The following is an 18,318-nucleotide window of genomic DNA, read 5'->3' as shown; positions in this document are numbered from 1 at the left end:
CCCGCAGAAATGTCATTCAGAGAGAGGACAGGAAGTTTGTAAGATTAGTAATTAGGCAAGCCTGGTTGAAAGTTGGAATTTACAGATGCACAGGAAATTCTGATACTTCAACAATTGTTTTCAGCCTGATTCCTCACAAAGAAGTTGAAACATTGAAATTGTTCATGGAATAAACAATATAATGGGGGCTAATTTAGCTACAATGAATCAGGAAAAAGATCTTGGAGTCATCATGGATAGTTCTCTGAAGACGTCCACGCGGTGTGCAGAGGCAGTCAAAAAAGCAAACAGGATGTTAGGAATAGTTAAAAAGGGAATAGAGAGTAAGACAGAGAATATATTATTGCCCTTATATAAATCGATGGTATGCCCACATCTTGAATACTGCGTACAGATATGGTCTCCTCATCTCAAAAAAGATATACTGGCACTAGAAAATGTTCAGAGAAGGGCAACCAAAATGCTTAGAGGTTTGGAATGGGTCCCATATGAGACAAGATTAAAGAGGCTAGGACTTTTCAGCTTGGAAAAGAGGAGACTAAGAGGGGATATGATAGAGTTATATAAAATCATGAGTGATGTGGAGAAAGTAGATAAGGAAAAGTTATTTACTTATTCCCATAATACAAGAACTAGGTGCCACCAAATGAAATTAATGGGCAGCAGGTTTAAAACAAATAAAAGGAAGTTCTTCTTCATGCACTGCACAGTCAACTTGTGGAACTCCTTGCCTGAGGAGGTTGTGAAGGCTAGGACTATAATAGGGTTTAAAAGAGAACTGGATAAATTCATGGAATTTAAGTCCATTAACGGCTATTAGCCAGGATGGGTAAGGAATGGTGTTCCTAGCCTCTGTTTGTCAGAGGGTGGAGGTGGATGGCAGGAGAGAGATCACTTGATCATTGCCTGTTAGGTTCACTCCCTCTGGGGCACCTGGCATTGGCCACTGTCCATAGACAGCATAGTGGACTGGATGGACCTTTGGTCTGACCCAGTACAGCTGTTCTTATGTTCTTAATGAAAAGTTCAGAAAAAAATTAATTCAGAAATGTCACAATATTTGGTTTTGGTGTGCTGGGCTGAATAGCAATGTTTTGTTCGGTCTCATTTTGACATTGAACTGTGTCAGCCTGATGAGCTGCTCTGGTGCCTCATCCATCCTTCTCTTCTTCACTGGCTGGACGATGTTTCCCAGGATTCACAGTTGTGATTCAACCAGAGGGGAGAGAGCAATGCATCACTGGAAGATTTGTCTTCAGGAAGAACATCAAATATTGGGAGACTTGCAATAAAGTCCTAGGAGTTGGGGTAACACTGCCATTTCTCCTGAACATTTCCATGGTTCTGGTTGGCCAGGCACATTAACAGCTGGAAAGTTGATATATTTTATCTCTACTTCGTCCTTAAAAGATGTTTGACTGTACTACAAGAGACCTAAACAATCTCGCAATCTTTGCTCAGGAAAGTGCAGCGAATTGTGGGAATGTTGCTTGTTGGGCAACATTAGCAGAGCTACATAAGGTGGTTTTCCCAGCACTTGCCTCATTGAGCCTCACTCTATGTAGTGTGGGTTTCCTTCTCACTTTTGTAAGTATCGCATTTATCTGTAGAAATAAAAATAATCAGGAAAAAATTGAGGGAATTCTCCTGTGCTGTCACTAGTATCAAGACAGAGCAAAGCTTAGTTAGTGAGTGTTGGTAGAGAGCCTGACAGGGCTACAGGCTACCATCCTTCAAATCTGATGTCCAGTCTTTGGGGTTATTATGAGAACTCTCAGATTGAACCTAGTTTTCTTTCTTGGAGAGAGCCCCTCATTCTTATCCTTATTCTATGCATTGTTTAGATATTTATATTCTGCTTTCTCCCCGTTGTTCTCTCTAAACAGAGGGAAGAAGCTAGATGAGACTCTTGGTCTGCATGAGTATCTGAGGGAGTATGAGGATCTGCAGGACTGGATCAATCAGCAGAGGCAGGTGGCCAGCTCTGATAATTATGGCAGTGATTACGAACATGTCCTGGTGAGTTAATGGTACCAAACACAAGCAAAGTTTACCTGATTCCATACTGTAAAAATGTAAGGTATGGAGTGTGACTGTGTATAAAGAAAAAAAGTCTTCTGACCGCATGCCGCTAGTTGTCATCTCATACCCTGCATTTAAACCCATACGGGGTATCATTAAATAGTTATGACCCATACTCGATGGTGACCACACCCTGAAAGAAATCTTTCCCCACACCCTCTTCCAGCCTTCCAATGACTTTCAAAGTGGCACCAGACCCTGTCAGAACAGCAGATGCAAAACCTGCAGACATATTTCCACTGCTACAATGATCAACACTCCCCACAACACACCTTTTAAGACCCAGGGGTCCTATACATGCCTATCACAACATGTGGTGTACTTCAGCCAGTGCACTATCTGACCCAATAACAGCTACGGAGGTGAAACCAGACAATCACTTTGCTTTCAGATAAATTCACACAGAAAATGATAACAGACAAAAACACCACATTACCCGTGGGCAAACACTTCACAAAACAATCACTCCATATCTGACCTCTCAGTCCTCATCCTCAAAAGAAACCTGCACAACATTTTTAAAAAGACCAGCCTGGGAGCTTAATTTCATAACTTTGTTAAACATGAAAAATCAGACTGGCTACTAGAGACACTGAATTTATGGCTGATTACAACAATCTATAACCCACTGACCCACCTTTGTCCTTCAGTTTCAGAAGTGTTAACTGCCCACTTCACCTTGAATGGTCTCTTACAACATGTTAACTCCTTATGCTAAACAATTTATTTCACCTTGTGTTTAGCTGTGACATTCTGAGTACCTTTCCCAAACCTAAATAAGAGCTCTTGTGTAAGCTTGAGAGCTTGTCTCTTTCACCAGTAGAAGTTGGTCCAATAAAAGATATTACCTCATCTACTTTGCTCCATAAAGTATGACCTAATGAAAATCATGACAGCAGAATGGGTAGGGATAGGAGAGAGCAGGGGAATGAAGGTGATAAAATAAGGAATAATGCTGATCAAGAGAAAATGCAAATGAGCTATTAAAGGAAAATGTAACATTATTTAGAAAATAGTTTCATTGGCTGGTAACAGGCTGGCAGGGTTGACTAACACGTCCACCCTGTTAGCAGAAGAGCTGGCTGAAAAAGAGCTAAGTGAGTAGCTGACTCCTGTTAAAAGAGGTTGGGAGTAGCCCTCAGAGGAAGTGGAAAGTGAAATGAGCTAGGCCTGAGAAGAAGATTTACATCAGATTTGTGAAGTAAAACTGAAGGGAAGGCCACATATGGGAGGGTTTTCTGTATAACTCTTCAAAACTATTTGGTGTAAGACTTTGTTTTCAGAAACACTGGTATTTTGCCTGGCTGATCTATAAGTTATAGTCAATAGGGTTGACATTGGTAGGAGTGGCCTTCATTCACTGCCTAGCTGACAGAAATCTACATCACAGAAAACAACACAATTGGCACGGTTGTTGTTAGAGCATGGATTGAATAGACCATGGAGACTGAGCTATGTCCCATCCTAAGGGGGGTTCACTCACCATAACATACCTGTGCTTGTACCCTGTTCAGAGAATAAAGGGTGGACTTTGGTCAATCACTGAATTTTATTGTAATGGAAAATTTTCCCAAGGGAAATAACTGAAGCAATAGTATTTAAGGCAGTTATAATTTAGTAACACTTAAATGCGGAAGAGGTCTTGTGTAGGCCTCTGCACATGGGTGATGTTCTCCATTAGGAGATTACTACTTTAGAGGATAGTCCTAACTGGTTTTGGGAGGTAGACTAGATGACTCGGGAGCGATTTTCTAGCCCTGACAGTCAGTCTATGGTTATTTCATTTACATCATACTATTTCATAACATCAATCCATTCCTTCCAAGGTTCTCAAAGTGCATCATGAACATTAATGAATGATTTTCAATTGATGATGGGCCAGAATCGGAACTCTGGCTCCCGCTCCTGCTACAAAAATTTTCAACAGGAGTTTTGAATTTGATTACAGGACTGGATCTGAGCACTATGACTTGGGTCTATCTCGGTAATGAGCCATACTGGAATACAGAGTCCTAAAATGCCTATGCTTTGCGAAATTCAGATTTGGATCCAATCCCAGCACTGAGCATTGTGGCTCAGGTCCGCTCTATATTTTGATCACCAGATATTTAAAGTAGTGTCCATTTAGTAGATTTTGGTCACAAATATTAATGGGTAGACATCTAACTTCCGATCTTCATCTGCCATTGAAGTCTGTAGGAGCTGCTGGATGCTCACCACTCTTGAATATCAGGCCACTCATTTAGGCCACTCATTTTATAGACCCGTTTTTTAAAAATCTTAGCTTGTGCAAAATTGTGTCCACAAACAAGGAGGTTGGACTGAGGCGGACTGAAAATCTAGCACTGAATATACGTTTGTATTCATACCTTATGTGTATATTATTTAATAATATGAACTCAATTCAATTTTCATTGTATGTTTGATCAGGTGTCCAGTTATTTTTTATTTTGGGATACTTCTACCATTTGCAACATGCTCTATGCCTCTACCTGCATTGTAGAGCTAGCAGCATTCTTTCATTTTTCTAGCTAATCTATAGACCCTGTTAGTCTTTTGGAGCAAGATTATGTAGTCACAGTCAAGCTTCTTCTCTTTAAGATCACTAGCCAATTGCCTGCCGTCAGGCTTTATTCAGTAGGCAGCTGAGCAGATATCCATGTGAAACAGTAGCTTCCCTTCCCAAACCAAGTCTGATCCCTGTTTTTTGTTCCTCTTTCAAAAGCATCTTTGTGCCAAATATGATACGTTCTTGCACCAGATAGAAATGGCTGCCAAGAGAGTTGCAGCTTGCCAGCAGCTGGCAGAGAATTTTCTGGACCATGGGCATTCGGAATCCAGAGAGATCCGGCAGAAGCAGAAGGAGCTACGGTAAGATACTAGCACTGGCTATTTCCTTCATTCTTCTTTCAGTTCCTACCTCGGGGAACCAAATGGGAAGAGATCCAGGAAAGTGGAAGACATGTCCACACAATTCATTAGTTAATAAATGTACGCCAGTGTGGACTGGAAAGGAGATGTGGCTTGTTCTGAAATGATGCCAGCAGCAATTTCATTGGCACAGGACAGCCAATATGCCTTGTTCTTAAAAAAAAAAAAAAAATCATCATAGTATCAGCTTTCTGATTTGGCAGCTTGTGCAGTGGACCAGAGACCTTTAACAAGCAGTATCAGTAAGAGTCCTGTGTCATTTTAAAGGGAATCACTTAACTGGACTGCTAGGAGGTTAGTTGTGTCTTTATGGTCAGGTTGGCATGGTCAGTGAATAGAGCACTTGACTGGTTCTCAGACCTAGGTTCTCTTCCCAGCTCTGTCACTGCCTGCTGGATGATCTGGGGCAAGTAATTCCCCTACTCTGTGCCTCAGTTTCCCCACCTTTAAAGTGGGGATCCTGAAGCTAATCTCCTTTGTAAAGCACTTTGAGACCTATTGAGAAAAGTGCTATAAAAGAGGTAGGTATAATTATTTCTGTTCAAATTTGAATTTCTTGGAGGAAAAAAGTCATTGAAGGACAGACTGGACCAGCTGGATCAGATAAAAGCTGTGGCTGAATTGAGCTAAACTAGGCTGGTATTCTGCACAGGCACATCATTCTGCAGAATGTTAGCTGTCACTTAGAAAGAATGGAGCCCCTGAATTCTCAGTTACACTGAGGCCTCTTTACCCTGCCATCGAGGTGTAAGGGGGCCTCAATAGAAATGAGAATTCAGGACTATCCTTGCTATTACTAGTGGTTGTGAAGACAATCTTCCAAACACAAATGGATCTATTGCAGCCTTTCAGAATCTGACAGAGTTAATATCATGGATTGGTGCAAGCTGCCCCATTCATCTCAGTGCATGGTCACACCGAAGGCTAATAGGGACCATTTAAATGTTAGCCTTGTTCGCTATTTCTCTGCTGATTATTTGAAACATCAAGCTGCTCCAGGATTGTGGCTGGAGCTTATGCAGAGTAACACCACTCTTTTTCCTCCTCTCTCTCATGCTCCATCTGTAGTCACACAGACAGATTTAGTTTTTCTAATTCTAAAAAGTTAATGCTTTTCTGTTCAAATGTGTTCATTCTTCAGGCATGCTCACAAGCCCTCCTTTGATACATACTCTTCTGGCTTTGTCATGCTTCTAATTTTACCTCTTAGGCTCTCCCTCTCCAGTTCTCACATTTCCATTCTCCTTTTGTGTACTATGATACACATGAGATGGACCCTTTGCCTACCCCCAAACCAAAATCCAGTCCAGGAAGCAGAAATCTGAATCTCTTAGACATTTAATAGCATCTAAACCATTTGGCTTCAATTATCCTATTACACATTACAAATAAAATTTAAAAAGCCTACTGTGGCATGAACTGCTCGAAAAAATACAGTGCGACTGAGTGGGTGATTTACCCTTCATTTGTGTTGACTGCCTTTCTGCTGCCACCTCCTTTGAATCCTACTATGGCATGCACTGAATAGCCTACATTTGACTGTGACAGGAACTGCTGTAAGATTGACTCAGTGATGTGAAACACTACCTGCCTGCCTGCAAAGGAATCACCTCAGCCAGGCATGGTGGCTGGAGCCAGAGACTAAACAGGGGTCTTTTTAAATCTTTGCTCCTCCTATTCATCTTATTTGTCTCAATTTCACACCCTTGCATGGTCTGTCTCTCCATGGCCCTTTGCAGAAACTACTGGGAAGAGCTGTTGGAGATGACCAGGTTACGAGGCGAGCGACTGAAGGATGCAGAGGCAATTCACAAGAGTTACCAAGACCTGACAGATGCCCTCACCCACATTGAGGTAAAAATCATGGTGAAAAAACATAGGAAGCGGGTCTTTAATTTCTACCTAGTGCTGTAAGGGTCTCTAGGACACCCACCATTCCTACCTTTGGCTTATTGAGTTTCTCTACAGAAAAGACCCATACCTCACAAGCCACTCTGACCAGAAGTGCTGAAAAATACTCCTATGGAATCCCCCAAAGACTGAACTTGATCTGCTGTCAGGAGCGGCTGCTGGAGCTGTATAAGTCACTAGACACCTGCTGAGCTGTGTGAGGAGCAAGAGGCTGAAGCTGGACTAAATTGTCTCATATTGCAGCACATGCTGTCATGCTACTTCTAGTCCATCAAGCTAAAGTAAAAAGACCTTATTGTTCACTGCCTCGTTTTGCTCCCCTTTACAGCATTGATTCTCTATCCATTAGAGTGAATATTTTCCAACAAAAAGGCATCTCCTGAAGTGTGAATCAGAGGAGGAAATCCAACATGGCTTACAATGAGCAAAGCAGTAGGATTCTGCTACTTTATGAGCTGGATTCTCCACTTCTCCAATGGCATAATTCCTTTGACTTAAATTGAGTTACTCCTGATTTGAACTAGTGTGAGTGAATGGAGAATCCATCCCCTTATCTCACTAGATACCACCTGGGATTCTGATAGACTGTGTATATGCGTGAATGTATTAATAGTTAATTTTGTGACAAAAGTGCTGAATTGAAAGCTCTGCAGGCCCAAACTCTTGATTTATCCATAGGTTAGAGTCAGCCCAGCCAGAGGCAATGTTTCCCTCAGGCTGCCCTGCCAATGGACCTCAATTGTAACCTGGAGGTACCACACTTAAGCTTAGAATGGTCATTCCATAGTCATGACCATTCATTCGTTGGCCTCTCTGCTGAGACTGCTGCCAACAGGTGGCAGTTATAATGATGGTTTGTATGTTGTGAAGGCCTGTTGCCAAAGAAGTGGACTGAGACCCTAAACTAATTACCAATGTCTCTTTTGAGTAGGTCATCAGGTGCCACTGCAAGAACTATTCAAGGCTTACCCTTGCCACAAGCCTGGTCAGACTTTTATTTCTGTGGGCTGAGAAGTAGTCACACATTGTAGCACACAGTGCTACTTCTAGTCCATTAGGCTGGCCTAAAAGATATTGTATGCCCCACTGCCTCATTGTGTTTATTTGTCTTTTCTAGAACATTACCACTTTACATGTTGAAAAGAATTCTTTGCCACCAAATCCAAGGGCTTCTCCAAATTATTTGTTTTTAAATCAAAAGGGTCAGTCCAGTGTAGATCTCAGCATACTTGATGAATTATCTGCTGCTCTGTGTGTCTCTGGATACCCCTTTTGTCAGCAGCTCATCTTCCTCTTACTCATGTAATGACCACCTGCATGGGTCTTCAGTAGCTTGTGTATATAGAGCCTTCAGCACTTCAGTACAGACGTCTACCATTTCAGCTAAAGTTACACCATTAGGTGGAGCAGTAGTAGGCTATTATCTTTTAGTAGAGGGATGCACTTCGTCATGCATCTGACGAAGTGGGTATTCACCCATGAAAGTTCATGCTCCAAAACGTCTGTTAGTCTATAAGGTGCCACAGGATTCTTTGCTGCTTTTACAGATCCAGACTAACACAGCTACCTCTCTGATACTTGACTGCCAATGGGTTACATTCAGATTCCATATAATGTCTTAGGGCCAGATTCTGCCAGCTTTACATTGAGTAATACCTTTGAACAGTCTCCATGAGAAGTCCTTACTTGCAGACAGGGCTGGATTTACACCTTATGCACCCCTAGGCACAGCATCTTCAGCGCTGCCCCTCCCCCTGCCTACAGCTGACTTTCATGTTTTCCGTAATAAATTAAACAAAACAAAATATAAACACAGCCTCCCCAGGAAGGCACGAGACCCTCCGCCATGCATGGTGCTCCCAGCCCGAGCCAGGGCACAGACCACCTGCCCCAGGCAAGGAGCGAGGGTGAGGACTTACCTCTCCCCAGAGCGAGCAGTTCTCCGGGTGTCTTCTGTTCCTCCCGCAGCCTGGCGTGGCAGCCATGCTCCGGCTCCGCTCGTGCAAGTGAATGGGGCACCAGTCATGACCTTCCCTCTCCCTCCCTGGCACAGGGCAGAGGCAGTGGGGTGGCTGAGATTGGGAAGGGCTGGGACACTGCCAGCACCTTCAGCAGCTGCCCCACCTGGCCATGGCTCACAGTGGCCCCAGGCGAGTTGAATCAGACGCTCACCCTGCTCCAGCCGCACACGTTGGGTGGCCACCAACCCATGCCAGGAACCCGGCCATCCACAGGGGGGCTGTATGTATTAACTTTTTAACTTTTAACCCACTTTTAACTTTTAGGCACCCCTAGAACACTGGTGTCCCTAATTGGAAATCCAGCCCTGCTTGCAGAGTAAGAAAGGTCCCCTGTAACACGAGTAAAGCTCTCAGAAGTGGACCCTTAATGTTTGTGCCTTGGGGTGTTCATTAACAATGCTCCCATTAATTCTTTCCTTGCTAGGAGAAGTCCAAGAGCATCCCTGATGACATTGCTAAGGACATGAGTGGCGTGCACTCCCAGCTACGCCAACATGCGGCCCTTGAACACGAGCTCTTAGGGAATGAGCAGCAGGTGAGACCAGTCACTCACACTCTTTAATGTGCAGCCAACAGCCTGGATTCCAAGCCAGCTCCAGCAACGCTTTCCCACAATTAACTTGTCTGTCAGAACCTGGAATGGTCTCCCTCAAAGCCTGCTCTTTCTTTTAATGTCTTTGAGTATTGGTGATAGGTATGAAATGGGTGGTTTAAAACATTGAAAACAAGACAGGCTTTATAATTAGGGCTGACTCTGAAATGGGTCATATGTTTGGTTCCTATAACCACTTGAAATGGGTCCTTATGCCAGGCTTATCCCTCCTGTTAAAAGCATGCTTTTCCCATTGCTGTGCGCTGCAATGGATTCACCAGCTGGTTAGAGGGAGTTATGGGAAGTGGGAGCTCACTAGGATAGACTAGGAGTTCTGATGGGTTTACGCGGTTGGCGAGAGGAGGGCAAGTTGGGAATATGAGGCTGGGGCTTGTTATACAAACTTTTTAAGAGGCTCAGGTCATGAAAAGGGCTGTTATTCAGACAGAATCCTGTTTTGTCCAAAGAGACATGCTCGGCTCTGGCTGTAAGAAGGAAATTCATGAAGTTTGTCTCTTGGTAACCTAGTCTGATAAATGCAACATCAGAGTACTGACAATATGTTACACTGAAATGACTAAGGCAGCGTACCACTGAGGGCGCAAGGGCCTGACACCTAGACCTGGGGCTATGCATAAGGAATGGCACATTGGAATTAACCAAACCAGCTGCATGATACCTTTAAATGGAAATGAGGCAAGACAAATATCCATAAAGAACCTATCTGTGACTAATCTAAACAGCCCCTATCAAAACCAGGGTAGGGACATTTGTTCTCCTAGGATATCCATATCTGACACATCCCTGACATCTTTACAAATGGAACAGTGGAAAGAGGAGCTGTGACCTGAAATAGCTAATGAGATGTTTGCACTACTGTGATGAACCTCAGCAGACACTGGGTGTCACTGTTACTCCATGTGACTGTAACGGGCACAGGAGAAAACTGTTCTGAAAGTGTAACTTGAATTCTGGTGCCTTGTGCAGTTGATATAGGTCTTGTTATCATTTCTGTGATGCTAACTGGCCATCCATGACCTTCCCCTTCTTAACCTGCATGATGACTTTCTCCCCTCTGCAGTTGCAGGAGCTGATCGATGCTGCAGATGGCGTGCTGGCCCGGTGCTCTGAGAGACAGGTGGCAGACCTGCAAGCAAAGCAGCAAGCAGTAGTGGAGAACTGGGAGTCCCTGAAGTCTAAAGTGGAACAGCGCAGGGAACATTTGGAACAGGCCTGCAAGCTTTACCAGTTTCAAGCAGATGTGAGTGCTTCTGCCTTCTGTATTCTGTCTGTTAATGAACAAAGAAATCTGACTTGATGTTATGTGAGCATGAGCATGTGTGTCTGGCACACAGGTTTATGTGAAAGAATGTGAGTGCAGACAGGTGTTTGTGCGTGCCATTTGCTAAGTGTATGAGAGCTCAGAGCTGTGAGTGTGTATTAGTAGATGGGGAAATATTGTGCCAGAGTGCAAGGGATGTTCATATACAGACATACATAAGAGTGTATGTTGTGTAGGGCAACTGGCAGAAGTTGACATCAATGTGCAGGTGGAAAAGGAGATAAACCTAATTTTCTTAGGGCTTGTCTACATCAGAAAGTTGCAGCGCTGGTGAGGGAGTTACAGCGCTGCAACTTTGAGAGTGTCCACATCTGCAGGGCATCACCAGCGCTGCAACTCCCTGTTTGCAGCGCTGGCCGTACTCCCGTTTTGTCTCGGGTGTAGAGGATCCAGCGCTGGTGATCCAGCGCTGGTAATGCAATGTAGACACTCACCAGCGCTTTTCTTGACCTCCGTGGAAGGAGGAAGCCTCTGGTAATCAAGCTGGTTTCCTTTCCCGGTTTGCTCTCTCGGTCCCGGAGCCAGCCAGCAAACCGCAGGGAAGGAGACCTGCTTGCTCGGGGTTCCGGGACCGAGAGAGCAAACCGGGAACGCCGCGGTTTGCTCTCTCGGTCCCGGAGCCAGCCAGCAAACCGCGGGGAAGGAGACCTGCTTGCTCGGGGTTCCGGGACCGAGAGAGCAAACCGGGAACGCCGCGGTTTGCTCTCTCGGTCCCGGAGCCAGCCAGCAAACCGCGGGTAAGGAGACCTGCTTGCTCGGGGTTCCGGGACCGAGAGAGCAAACCGGGAACGCCGCGGTTTGCTCTCTCGGTCCCGGAGCCAGCCAGCAAACCGCGGGGAAGGAGACCTGCTTGCTCGGGGTTCCGGGACCGAGAGAGCAAACCGGGAACGCCGCGGTTTGCTCTCTCGGTCCCGGAGCCAGCCAGCAAACCGCGGGGAAGGAGACCTGCTTGCTCGGGGTTCCGGGACCGAGAGAGCAAACCGGGAAAGGAAACCAGCTTCGCCGCGGTTTGCTCTCGCGGTCCCGGAACCCCGAGCAAGCAGGTCTCCTCCCCCGCGGTTTGCTGGCTGGCTCCGGGACCGAGAGAGCAAACCGCGGCGTTCCCGGTTTGCTCTCTCGGTCCCGGAACCCCGAGCAAGCAGGTCTCCTTCCCCGCGGTTTGCTGGCTGGCTCCGGGACCGAGAGAGCAAACCGCGGCGTTCCCGGTTTGCTCTCTCGGTCCCGGAACCCCGAGCAAGCAGGTCTCCTTCCCCGCGGTTTGCTGGCTGGCTCCGGGACCGAGAGAGCAAACCGCGGCGTTCCCGGTTTGCTCTCTCGGTCCCGGAACCCCGAGCAAGCAGGTCTCCTTCCCTGCGGTTTGCTGGCTGGCTCCGGGACCGAGAGAGCAAACCGCGGCGTTCCCGGTTTGCTCTCTCGGTCCCGGAACCCCGAGCAAGCAGGTCTCCTTCCCCGCGGTTTGCTGGCTGGCTCCGGGACCGAGAGAGCAAACCGCGGCGAAGCTGGTTTCCTTTCCCGGTTTGCTCTCTCGGTCCCGGAACCCCCCTTGAAGCCGCCCAACAGCGCTGCAGTGTGGCCACATCTAACACCACTTGCAGCGCTGGTTGCTGTAAGTGTGGCCACTCTGCAGCGCTGGCCCTATACAGCTGTACTAATACAGCTGTAACAACCAGCGCTGCAAAATTTTAGATGTAGACATGGCCTTAGAGGGAGAGCACCTGCAAAATCCCACTGAAGTCAATGGTAATTGCTAATGCTCTGCATCTCTGCAAACCAACACCTATCTGTCCATGTAAGCATGAGTGCTGATAAGGGAATGGACAAGTGGGTGATTCTGTGGGTGTTATCTGTATGTGCATGTATACAGGAGAATAGGTGGGTGACAATGGACCATTTCAACATTTTGTTTCTAATCAACAGTTTCAAAACAAAATGTCAATTGGAATCAACTTCAGACGTATTTTTGTTTTGACCCAAACCATTTTATTTTTTTTCAGTTCTCTGTTTTAATAAGAAAAACTGAAGAATTCAGATCTGGTTGCAAATTAACCAAATATTTGTGGAGATTTCTTTGGTTCAGCCACTGAACTAAAAGATCAATTATTTGCTCAGCTCTAGGAATGACCCCACGGTGCTGTAGGCGCCTGGCACAGAGGATAGCGGGCTGCTCTAACCTGCAGCTGAGTTCTGGCTTACTGCCAAATGCCCCCAAGTTCTGGTGAGCACAAAGAGCCAGGCTGCTTCCCTTTTTTTCTAGCTGTGCTGAGTGCTCTTCAGGGCCACTGAAATGATGTGAAAGGCAATTGTAGCAAATAAGAGGTGACTTTTTACTTTGTTGATATCTAGATAAAGAGACAGCTGTGTATTTGTTCACTTGTCCTGGTTCATGTTTATTTTTTATTTAAAAGAAATCAAATAATCATTATTGTAGAAAGGGAATTCTCCTGGGTTATCTAATGCTTCCCTCCGCATTGTGTCAGGTTTGATTTCATTGTGACTAAACAGCTGGGATGACCCTAGTGACCACAGGTCCTATGACAGCAGAGGGCTCCAAATCTCTGGAGGAACCCTCAGTGGAAGCAGGGTTTAAAGTAGGTTTCATGGTTTAGTAAAAGACATGAGCATCCATGCGCTAAAGTTTGCACTAGATTCTATGTGGTCTCAGGCGGCCTCTGCTCAAGAATCTCCTATAGATTGGAGTCTTGTCTGTCCTTACATATTTCCAGCAATCGTTCAGTAAACCCCTGTGGCTGCTGGTTCATTCCAATGCTCTGAAAATCTCTAGATTTATGGATTTTCCCCTAACACTTAAATCTCAGTAAGCCTTAGATATTTGCACTGTGTCAAGTGGAATGTCAGTGACTTGAGTGATAGCCAGCCATGTCTCTGAATTACAGTCGTGCAAGTTGAAATGAAATCTGCACACATGCACCAAATTGCCCTCCTCAACTGGTGACTGGTGACGATCACGTACAAATCATGGTCATTGATCACAGCACCCATTTATAATTGATTAAATTTTCAAAATGAAGCACTGGAGTTACAAGTGCAAAGCATGCAGTCATGTATGCAAATGAAGCATTATTATTTATTTTCTGATGTGGAGTTTTAGTACTCTGCGATAAAAGAGCACCCGTGCAATACTCTGGAGGCCTTTGACAATCTGTTTCAAATACCCTAATTAACGAACAGACCCATCTATCTCCACAAGATCACCTCAGATAGCCCGGGAACAATTTAAATATAACAAAAAGTTAAGTCATCTTCCCACACAAGCCCCACCAGTGTTCCACGCCCTCCTATTTTTGACAGGAGCAAAACCTTTATTGCACACTCATGTGAGAGACCAACAACAAGTGGGCTGGTTGGGGTTCAATTAGTTAGATGCACAAAACTGTGCACACAGACATGTAGTATTATTTTTAGCTTCACAACTTTCTTCAGTCACATTCTGAAAATAATTCTCAGATGTTTGGTGGGTGTTCTTGTACATCATTGCCCCAAGCTGAGAGCTTCAAACGCTATCTCTGAAATTCTAACTGTGGCTCTCTGCCTACAGAATTTTAAAGAAAATCCGTAGAGCACACTGCAGAGATGTCTAAAGGGCAACAGAAAACATCCTCTTATTGCTGATGAGACATTGCACAATGTTGTTGTGGTTCTGATATTACAACAAAAAGGCCTGTGGGTTTTTTAATACTGAAAGTAGATATTCCTCTGAGCTTATAGTACTCCCCTGTTGAGGCTCATAATAGCATTTACAAGCCTTAATGGAATATTATCCTTGTTCTCTATGGCTGCATTACCTGATATTAGAGATGAACATGTATGCAGTGATGTATCAGTCTGACAACCTAAGCCTGCGACTAGAGACTAACCTGACCTGGACTTTTTCTTGGATTCCAGGTGTGGGACTATTTCTCCTGGACAGCAGAGATGATGAGGGAAATGAAGACTGAAGAGACAATCCGGGATATATTCACTAGTAGCCTGAGGCTTACCCAACATCAGCAGCTGTTGGCAGAGATTGAGGCACGAGAGGAGACATACAATCGAGTGGCACAGCTAGGACAGTCACTGCTGCAGGAAGAGAAAATATCATCAACAGAGGTAAACAGAAACCATTTGATAGCATATCTGGGTCACAGTCACATACAAAACTGCTCAGTACTGTCACAGATACCATTCTGCACTCAAGCTGGGCTTGGATACATAAACACACATGCGCACAGACACACACACACACACACACACACACACACACACACACACACACACACATGTCGTGATCCACACCCAACTCAGCTGAATATCTGACTTGGACACACATGAATGCTCTTTCAGATCACTTCATACATGAGGGTGGACCCATGTGGGAATCATACAAAAACCTGCCAAAGCAGAGTTTGGGTTATCTGAGAAGTTTGGGATCTTTTGAGCAATCGAGACAATGCTACTTACTTCCTGAATTGGATTTTTACAAGTTCCTGCCCTCCAGTTATGGCACTACCTCCACACTAGACCAGACTGGGCAAACATACTGAAAAGGCTCAAACAAATAAGAAAAGCTAAAAAAATAACTGGCAAACTTTATGCAGCTCTAAATGATACTGAAATAGATAAATCTCAAAAAACAGAAGAAAGATGGGAAGCAGAATTCTAGGGTACCAGGACAAGCATTCTCTAAAATTCCAGTACAATCACCCATTTCTCATGATAGAGAGTATTCCAGTGTATCTCACATTCTTACAACCCAATAATCACCAACAAAATGAACTCCAACAGCTAACATCTCTGTTGGAAGGGATGTAGGCAAACTGCCCTCCACCCACACAATTGCTGGAGAGCAAAAAATTGTGATTATTTATACACAAAATCTTATAAAAAATATTTGACATTCTCTTCAGTGAAACCTCAGCCCATTAGGTAATAGAGGATACTCTGCTAAACCTTTATAACAGAAGTTATGATAGGACACTTGTTCAAAATATTAACTACCACTGCAATAAAATGCATTGTCACAAAATAAAACCTTGTATTCGAGACATGGCTAGGAACAATGTAAGAAACTAAAGGAATAGCACAAATCACAGCTCTAATTTGACTGTCCTTAGATCTGCTTGAGGATTGATAGACTCCAACCAATTTGTTTACAACAAGCAAGAAACAAAGACAAATCCTAAAGGTTCAGAGCTAAAAATATGTGCTGCACCCAGACAGGACATCAACCTGTCATTCAATTTCTTGTGAAAGATTGTAGCTGGTGAAGGTCTAGCAGCCCATGTAGGGGACTGGCTTGAATCACAGGCTGTGCCCAGGTCAGATGAGTCTTAAACACAACCCATGCCCTCCAGGCTTTGCTCTGTGCAGATCACGTACCTTAGGATCAGGTTTTGGTGTTTCCAGAAGCCTGAGCAGAGTTCTTGTAGTTAATAAAAAGTGCTGTGCCTTCTCCTCTGACCAACCTATCTCTGAGTGCTTATTAAATATTGCAGTGTGCACCTACCATAACTAGTAATCTTCCCAATTCCCAACTTGTGAAAGGCTTTGAACATACAAGTACAGTTAAAAGAATTGGAAGTCAGTGCTGATAGCCAGAGGCCTGTGGACACCAGTAGCTTTGGCAGTTGGAATACCATGTATTTCAACACGGATGCACCATGTGTTCATATGTGCTTGCTTTATGGCACATGGCCCTGGTGCTGACACCTCATTTAAGTCTCTGTCCTGTCAACTTTCAATGGTACTTTCTGTGCCTACCATGGTGGCCATGAATAACAAGGAATAAGTTCTGGAGATGGAGCCTAAGAAACAGCTACTATTGCTTTATGTTGCCATGGGCCCCTAGATATGTACACAGACATACTGTCACAAATATTCCTCCTCACATGAGATTGGATACCCCTCAGCTTCTCGTTGTGCCCATATACAAGTGCTAGCATTTATTCCTACTCTCCTTTGTTTGATAACTTTGGCCAAAGTGCCATTGAAGAGGTCACTCCCAGCTCTGCGTTCTCCTACCTGCCTTCCCCTAACCCCATGGGCTACCATAACTAAAATGGGTTTTCCTTTGTGCACTACCTTTAGATCCAGAAGAAGTTGCAGGCTTTGTTGGAAGAAAAGGATAATGTGTACCATCAATGGGAGCAGAAGAAGGAGTGGTTGGAGAAGATACACCAAGAACAAATGTTCTACCGGGATCAGGATCACTTGGAAAAGATCCGGAACTCTCAGGAGGTGAGTGACCTTTGCTTCTGGTGAAATGCCTCTAACCTAATACTCATGTGACTGTAAAAGTCTAACTAGGATTATTTGAAGACCCAAAGTGCAGGTGCATACAGGGTACACTGAGACAGGATGTCAGCGCTTGAAATGTATTTCCTCACCAATATTAAATAAATTCATAATCTTTTCTTCTTCCCAATCTTTTACTGGTGGTAACTTTTTAAAAACTCATCTCAAGTACCAGTGGTCAGAGCATTAGGTCGAACGTTCCCTGCCATGAAAACTGTGGGTGCAATCTCAGATGTAGTTTTATATGGCTCTGCTCAAACTAACAGGTTGCCAGAGTGCAGCAGGTATGCCGAGGGAGTGGGTTTTTCTCAACAACGACAGCCACACCCATCACAACTGACGAGATGAATGGAACTGAAGCTAGTAGAATCTTGGAGTAGCTTCTCTTGGAGAGGTGATTTTAGGAGACATTTCTTGTTAGTTAAATCTCTGAGATTGGTGGCAGTGCAGCAAAATGGTTCCAGGCTTTTCTTGGACTTTGCTTGTATCTGTGCAAATGCTTCATACCTTGGTGCCAGTGGAACTTTCCCAGACGCAACTGAGCAGCAGCCAGCTTCCCTACAACGTTAGTGCCACCGCGTCAATGCAGACACTTGGGAGCTGCATTGGCAGAGTGTCCCTGAGCTTATTGTAAAATAATATTTAACCCTTTGCGGTTCAGGGGCTTGGAGCCACCACTTCTCAGTACTTGTAGCGAATGCATTTGTGCTGAGAATTCCCAACATGTGGCTCTTTTGGCAGCTGTGATCTGAGTTCTGAGTTTGTGCTGAAACCCGAAGCCAGGGGAGTTTCACCTGGTTTAAGGTTTCTGTAGTAAAGTGTAGCACAGCTCTGGTGGCTATAAATTTGTATTTGTTGCTCAACTAACAAATGACACAGGTTGGAAAATACCTACCCTCAGCGAAAAAGGACTGACTGACCCTGCTAACATCCCATGTGGATAACATCATCACGGGAAGCTCAGGCACTGTGAAAAGACTTTATTCAGGGTAAATTCTGCCTTTGGCATATTTTCTGATGAGTGAAATGGAGATCAGCCAACACACAGATGTGTGCTTAAAAGGAACATACAATATACCCATTTTCATAAGTACAATCTGCTGCTAAGAAACATTTCTTGCTCCGCCTACATTGAGAAATGCAGTTGA

At 44.6% G+C, this 18,318-nt stretch overlaps 1 protein-coding gene across 1 annotated transcript in view; it reads left to right on the top strand.

The window, feature by feature from the left end:
- SPTBN5 (spectrin beta, non-erythrocytic 5) overlaps positions 1–18,318 on the top strand; it is a 156,838-nt gene that overhangs the window by 53,455 nt on the left and 85,065 nt on the right. The window contains 7 exon segments of the mRNA XM_030560166.1: positions 1,887–2,019; positions 4,808–4,953; positions 6,753–6,867; positions 9,370–9,480; positions 10,619–10,798; positions 14,783–14,986; positions 16,964–17,113. Coding sequence (XP_030416026.1) covers positions 1,887–2,019; positions 4,808–4,953; positions 6,753–6,867; positions 9,370–9,480; positions 10,619–10,798; positions 14,783–14,986; positions 16,964–17,113 — 1,039 coding nt within the window.

Source organism: Gopherus evgoodei, chromosome 4 (assembly GCF_007399415.2).
Source record: "Gopherus evgoodei ecotype Sinaloan lineage chromosome 4, rGopEvg1_v1.p, whole genome shotgun sequence".
In the NCBI taxonomy this organism is placed as follows: domain Eukaryota; kingdom Metazoa; phylum Chordata; order Testudines; family Testudinidae; genus Gopherus; species Gopherus evgoodei.
This window is presented reverse-complemented; position numbering and strand designations above follow the sequence as displayed.